Raw genomic sequence first — 7519 nt, 5'->3', positions numbered from 1 at the left:
AAATTTCAGACATTCTTCCTAGTCCTTCTCTGAACATCCCTTTCCAGTTTATCTACAAAATAGAAATTGAAGAAACTCAAGATTTCAAATAGGACTCTAGGCCATCAACTGTTCTATTCTAGGATGCTTGCTTACCATCAGGCTTTCAACCTATAGATGAGACTTCAACTGCTTTGTGTTCTTAGTCGTACTTTAATGTTCCATGTTCTCTAGCTACCTGAAGTAATAGAACTTTAAATATTTAGTTTGCTCACTAAATAGTTGAGCAAATTTATTTTCTCAACTATTTAGTTGAGAAATCAGTTTTATTTATTTAATTTTTTATTCTATCAGAACTCAGGCTAGAATCAACAGCAACACCCAACTGTAAATTTCATCCTTCTATTTTCCTCCGTCTTTCCTGAAGATGCTATACTACACCTTCTCACATTTTATTCTTGAGCATAGTTTCATTCATCAGTCAGATCTTGCAAATTGATAGACACCTCCTCTTTCTTCCAGATACATATTATTATTGTGTGACACCTCCAGGAAGCCAAAGACTCATCATGGGAACGCACACTACTTCACTACACTCAACTTACCATCTTCCCTGCCTAATCTTCCAATTACATCATCTACTACTATCGACACAATACTATCTACTACTCACCACCACCACAAATAGTATTTTTGTCTGTAAATTGTATGATTAGTGAACAAGAACATCTGTTCATCTCTTGGTTTATACATATCCATACATCCATGGTCCTATTTCCTAATATTTACTCCTTCCCCCCCCCCCACCATGCTCTTTCTCATGTTTGCACTCAACCTATCTATAGTAAGTCTGTCACATTCAGGATCATCCCCACTGCACAGCCCCTATTTTGATCATTTTTGAAATAATAATTAGATTATAATGAAGATGCTATTTTTGAATATTATACTATAATTATATGCTCTGTGTGTGTGTGTGTGTGTGTGTGTGTGTGTGTGTGTGTGTGTGTGTGTGTGTGTGTGTGTGTGTGTGTGTAGTGTGGTGTATTATAATAATTTTGTGTATGATTACAGGAATGCCTTTTTGGGAGTTTTTTATATATCCATTACTGATGATTACCAGTATCCATGGAAATCTTCGTGAGAAATGCCATCCAGAATTCAATAATAATTGCTTTTTACAACTACCAAAGACTTTGAACTTGGGAAGTTTAGAACTGACCTTGTCCCAGAAACTGTTACTTGATGTGAGAGCTCCTTCGCGATCTATACTTAGAGGATATTTAGGTTCGCCCCCACAAAGACATCCGATTAAATATAGGGAATGTAACAGTAATAAAGATGAAATCTGTATTCAGTATGCTTCTAAAGAAAGACTGACCATTTCAGTGGATGAATCAGAGAGGAGCTCAGTCACTTGCTATAATGTAATCTGGGACAATTACCCTTCAGAATTCATGGACTGTTTTATACTTGGAGAAGAAAACTGGTTTGGAGGAGGAGAAATTAATGGACAGCACTGGCCTTTACAAAATCAGTCCTATCCAATGTCTGCTTACATTACTGGGGACTTTTATCATCATCAATTTGGTGGTATAATTGATCATTTTTGGTTAACATCAGGTGGCTTTGCTCTCATTGTTAATGAAACAAGTCCTTTGCTTATAAGTTTCAATAGTAGTGGTAACGAAAATCTCTGTTTTGCTGCAGTTACTGGGCATTTTCCGTATGTTATGAAACCTAGTCAGACATCTTTGCAATATACTATATGTGCTGGCCACAACATTAAAGAAGTTTATCAGCATGTTATATACTTACGGTTGCAAAAACCTCAAGGAATACCAGATGAACAGATGTTTGAATATCCCATATGGTCAACATGGGCTAGGTATAAAAGAAATGTTAATCAATCAAAAGTTCTGGAATATGCTGAAGAAATTGTAAACCGGGAATTTCCCAATAGTCAACTTGAAATAGATGATTATTGGGAAACATGTTATGGTGAATTAGATTTTAATAAAGAAAAATTTCCCAATCCGGCTGATATGATTAAAAGTCTAAAACTGATAGGTTTTAGAGTGACTCTTTGGGTTCATTCATTTGGTAATGTTGAATGTGACATCTTTAGGGAAGGTGCTAAATATGGCTTCTGGGTAAAAAATTCTTCTGGTGAACCATTACTTGTTTATTGGTGGAATGGTGTTGGTGGATATCTTGATGTTACTAATCCAGCTGCAAGAAAATGGTTTATACAAAGATTAAAAAACTTACAGCAAAAATATGGCATAGATTCCTTTAAATTTGATGCTGGAGAAGTAGCTTGGCTCTCTGAAGACTTTGTTTTACATGATATTAATGTACATTATTTACCTAATAAATTTTCCCAGTTGTATGCTGAAACTGCTTATAATTTGGGTACAATGGTTGAAGTTAGAGTTGGATACAAGACTCAGAATTTACCTGTGTTTGTAAGAATGCTAGATAGGATGTCATCTTGGAATTATGATAATGGGCTCAAAAGTGTAATTTCCACTGCGCTGTACTTTTCACTGGCTGGCTATCCATTTATACTTCCAGACATGATAGGTGGAAATAATTGGGATTCAGCTGTTCTTCCAGACAAAGAGCTTTTTATAAGGTGGATGCAAGCAACGGTTTTTTTACCATCAATGCAGTTTTCCATATGTCCTTGGGATTATGATGAAAATGTAACTGAGATAGCTAGAAAGATGGTGAACCTTCATAAAAAGTACTCAGATATAATAGTGAAACTTGCCAAAGAAGCCATTGTTGATGGTGTTCCTATAATTAGGCCACTCTGGTGGCTCATGCCAGATGATCCAAGTGCTCTTACCACTGATTCAGAATTTCTTGTTGGTAATAACATTCTTGTGGCTCCAGTATTGGAAAAGGCAGCTCGATCAAGGCACATCTATATTCCTGAAGGTCAGTGGCTAGACAAACTTCGTGGAACACCCCTTTTTGGACCACAGTGGTTGTACAGTTATAAAGTGAAAATCAATGAGCTTCCATACTTTATAAGACTGTAATCTTTTTTGAATCATTTACTGTTCATCATGTAATTTTTGTTTGCCTATATCATCATCTATCATGTGAAAAAAAATACATTAGTCAGTTTACATAGAAAAATCTGTCTTCCAAATGAAATTTTTTTTTTCTTTTGAAAAGGGAAAAACAGTGGTAAGTTATTTATGAATACTTAGTGAGTAGCAAGATAATCTTGATAGAAATGGTCCTGCATGCACGCACGTGCCCCCCCCCCCCCCCACACACACAAAATCCCATATTTTGTCATTTTTCACTTTTTTCACATTTGTCATTTTTTAAAAAATTTATTAAATTTTTTTAAAAAACTTTAAATATTTACATACACACTTATTTTTAGCTAAAATGTGAATACAGCAATCCCTCGATTAATGCGTCCCCGATTAGTGCGTCATCTTTTTCGATACCCTTGTTACAGATTTTAAAAATTTTCGATCTATACATTTTTTATGACTAACTATTTAAAAAGTATCTCACCAGGTTGAAATAATTTGGTTACTGATTTGAAACATTTTACAAAGCTATTTTTTAATGGCATACTACACTATTTCCATGTACACTATGTTCCAAATTTACTGACAAAATTTATGTCGTCTGTTTTACATTTACATAGCATTTTACTGTTGAAAGTTTATTTTTCACTTGGTTAGAATATAATAAATTTAGTTTAATCCTTTATCCAAGTGTGAGCAAACAAAGTTTGCGCCTGAGCGTATCTTCAGGACCGGGGTTAGGTAGTGCAACACTAGGGCGACTCCTTGTAAAGGTGGAGCAAGCTACTATCTCGGTATCTCCCATAATGCAAAACACATCTCCTTGCGGATATGTCTAATGTTATGCATTAAGGGAAGGGCCTAGTTTTGACTCAGCCTAGTTTCGACCTTTATTGAGGTCTCTTCAGTGGGAGCCAGGCCCAAGTGGAGATACCAGCCAGAAGCATTAGCAAGGTCATCTCCACCTATAGGAGTTGCGAAATGGTGTGCCACCTTTTTAATAAATTACTCTGGATTTAGAGAAAGATGTTGAAAGTTTATTTTTCGCGTGGTTAGAATATAATAAATTTAGTTTAATCCTTTATCCAAGTGTGAGCAAACAAAGTTTGCTCCTGAAAGTATCTAGGACTGGGGTTAGGTAGTGCAACACCAGGACGACTCCTTGCAAAGGTGGAGCAAGCTACTATCACTCCTATCTCAGTATCTCCCATAATGCAAAACACATCTCCTTGCGGATATGTCTAATGTTATGTATTAAGGGAAGGGCCACTACCCAGACTAGTTTCGACCCTGAAGAGACTTCAATAAAGTTGCTACTGAAGAGACCTCAATAAAGGTCGAAACTAGTCTGGATAGTGGCCCTTAATGCATAACATTACATATCTGCAAGGAGATGTGTGCTGCATTATGGGAGATACTGAGATAGGAGTAATAGTAGCTTACTCCACCTTTGCAAGGAGTCGCCCTGGTGTTGCACTACCTAACCCCAGTCCTGAAGATACTTTCAGGCACAAACTTTGTTTGCTCACACTTGGATAAAGGATTAAACTAAATTTATTATAGCATTTTACTGATCATATTACATGCAATTGCTTTCATTAACTTTTTTTTTTAAATTATTTTCCTTACCTTTAATCATGAGTAAAAGAATTAGTGAGCAAAAAAAAGAAGTGTGAAAATGATTCGAAAAGTAATCTGATTGGAAGAAAAACTTGAAATAATAAAGAAAAATTAACAAGGCAAGTCTAGAGCAAAGATAGGACAAGAACACAAAAATGGGTGAATCAACTGCTGAATACAAAGAGAAAGATAAGGCTGCTTCAAGTTCATCATGTGTATGCACTTGAAATTAAAGTATTATAATTGAATTAGAGAGAGACTTCTTTTTACATGGATCGAAGATTGTAACCAAAATCGGATCCTGCTAAACACTGGCTTTATTAAATCAAAAGCATTGTCTCTTTGTAACCTGGAAAGAAAGGGCTATCAATGATGGAAAAGAAGAATTCCGTGTTAGTGCTGGGTATTTGAGCGTTTCAAAAAGAGAAATAGCCTACATAATGTTCTAATCACAGGAGAAGCTACAAGTGCAGATAAGGAGATATCCAGAGATTTTGAAGAAAATTGTGTAAGAAGGAGACTATTGTGATCAACAAATATTTAATGTTGATGAAACCGGCCTTTTTTTGGAAATGAATGCCTTCCAAGACTTTTCTAGCCAAATCAGAGAAATCTCAGCCTGGTTATAAAGTCGCAAAATCGAATGAAATTACTGCTAGCAATATGCGAGCCATTTGGAAGCACATTCTTCCACATTCTGAAAATGATTTTAGAGGCTTTTCAAATGAATCTAAGTTATTCAAGGTATACATGAATCTAAGTTAATTAAATCTCATTCTGAGAAGTTGAGTGATTCCAACCTACTAAATTTAGATACACAGCAGGAATATCCTGAAGAATATGAAGAAACTTTAATCACTGACAAGCCCAAAGAGATTTCACAGAAACAATTTGAAAATAAATACAAAATTAATGACGGAAAATCTCATGTAAAAAGATTTTTTTTAATAGTATAATTTTCGCCTGTGTGTCACAGGCATCTTCAGTACGTGTTAAGCTGAAATTAAACAATAACTGACAATTCCAAGAAGCGCCACCTAAGTAGCTAGTGTAAGATAACTAAAAAGGTCAATAAAATTTCCTAACAAAAAAAAAACTATATATATACAATAAAAAGTCAGGAAAGATTAGCTGATTTGTAGAGTACTATCTCCCATAAAGGGGATAGACGTAACCCATCAGATCTGTTTAAGTTAGGAGAGTGGAGTAAAGTTTCATGTGTTTCTTTATAAAGTTGTTCTATGAGGAACCAACTTTTGTGAAGGACTCTTGTCTTTTTCCAATGGACTCTATGTTAAGATGGTTAAGATGGCATGTTCTGCAAGTCCAGACTGTTCAGGCTTAAGGTACTGAATATAAGACTGGTGTTCTTCTAGTCGAATAGAGGCGAAAATTATACTATTAAAAAACTTTTTACGTGAGATTTTCCATCATTAATTTTGTATTTATATGTCTACTCACGGTATTTCCTTACTAAGAATTTGAAAATAGTTTTCGTAGAATATAGTTTTAGTCCACGCGGTTAGCCTAGTGGCTATGCGTTTCGCAACCATATGCCTGGGGAAGGAGTGTCCTAGGTTCGATTCCCGTCGGTGATGTGAGGAGCTGAAGGATCTTCCTCAGCCATAGCCAAGTTAGCCAGTCTTGGGCGTGGACAGCAGGGTTTTTTCCCCAGTTTATTCTGGGGTTTTTCATCCCGCAAAGCAGGCAAACTGGCCTTGAGAACTCAACACTACAGGCTATAGGATACACTGGGGCATAAGGCTGACCACCTTATCCTGTAAACGGAGTGAGGTCCGATGATCAATGGACCCTCGACACCGCAAGGTAAAAGAGGGTATAAGGAAGATGAGATGAGATGAGTTTTCGTACAATCGAAGTTTTTAAGCAGCAATGCTTAGAAACTGATCCTGGTGAAGAAAGCCAGTAAAATTTGCAGAAGAGGCAACAGGGCTATACCGTCAGTTGTATGAAAAAAAGAAACAGAATGCCTGCCAAACTACGTTAGCTCAATTCTATGTTAAGAAGTAGAATAATAAATTTATATTCTGAATATGTTTTATTGTCTTTCAGCTTCATGGTTTTCCTTTAACTAGGCCCTGAGACATACCCTAATTCTTTTATTAAAAAAAATCAAGGGTCAAAAAAGACATCTGAGGAATGAATTATACATTTTCCCATAGGTTATTGTATTCAATTAGTGTGTTTTTGATTCATGCGCCTGTTTTAAAGAACTCATTAGGCGCACTAATCGAGGGATTGCTGTAGTTATTTTCTGATCTAATTCTTTTCTCAGAAAGTTTCAAAATGATCTTGCAAGGTGCTTTAGAATGGAGGAACCTAAAAAATAAATAAATAAATAAAAGAATAATTTTTATTAAACAAACTTCAGAAATCAAACTCAAAACAAATTCCATGGTAATTCAATGGCTGTATTACAAAAAAAAAAATAAATAAAAAAATTCAATATTTTAATATTAGTAGATGGGATCATATACATGGTTAATACTGTTACTATTGCATATGTTGTTAGTCTATAATAGATATGAACCATTAAAATACTAATTTTTCTGAAAATAGTTTGAATTAAAAATGTTAATTGTCAGTAACAAGTATTTTAGACTATTGAAGAAAGCAGTAGCAGTGTGATGGTGTTCATGTTTCAGGACTTACTGTATATTTTTGTGTCTCAGTGGATTTTTGGCAAGCTTATTATGTGTGTGTGTCAGCAAGGTCTCTGAAAAACACATTGATTTTTTATGGTGCAAAGACATCAAAGGTCATACTGCGCAGGACACAGGTTTACAGTACTATGTATGGTTAGTTAGTAGGACAATCACAAACATCCATGCTCTTGGCAG

The 7519-nt window shown here is 35.4% G+C and overlaps 1 protein-coding gene across 1 annotated transcript; it reads left to right on the top strand.

Annotated features, from left to right (window-relative positions):
- Positions 1–1091: 1091 nt before the first annotated feature.
- tobi (target of brain insulin) lies at positions 1092–3092 on the top strand. The gene has a single exon (XM_090415361.1). The coding sequence runs from the start codon at positions 1092–1094 to the stop codon at positions 3027–3029; it is 1938 nt and encodes a 645-aa protein (XP_090271487.1). The 3' UTR covers positions 3030–3092.
- The last annotated feature ends 4427 nt before the right edge of the window (positions 3093–7519 follow it).

This window comes from Typopeltis vanoorti, chromosome 3, assembly GCF_054136105.1.
Source record: "Typopeltis vanoorti isolate ZY-2024b chromosome 3, IOZ_Tvanoo_1.0, whole genome shotgun sequence".
Classification (NCBI taxonomy): domain Eukaryota; kingdom Metazoa; phylum Arthropoda; class Arachnida; order Uropygi; family Thelyphonidae; genus Typopeltis; species Typopeltis vanoorti.
Note: the sequence above shows the minus strand (reverse complement) of the source record. Positions and strands in the feature narration are given on the sequence as shown.

Excerpts from the sequence above, each read along its gene's own strand:
- tobi (XM_090415361.1), top strand. The coding sequence starts at position 1,092 with ATGATTACCAGTATCCATGGAAATCTTCGTGAGAAATGCCATCCAGAA.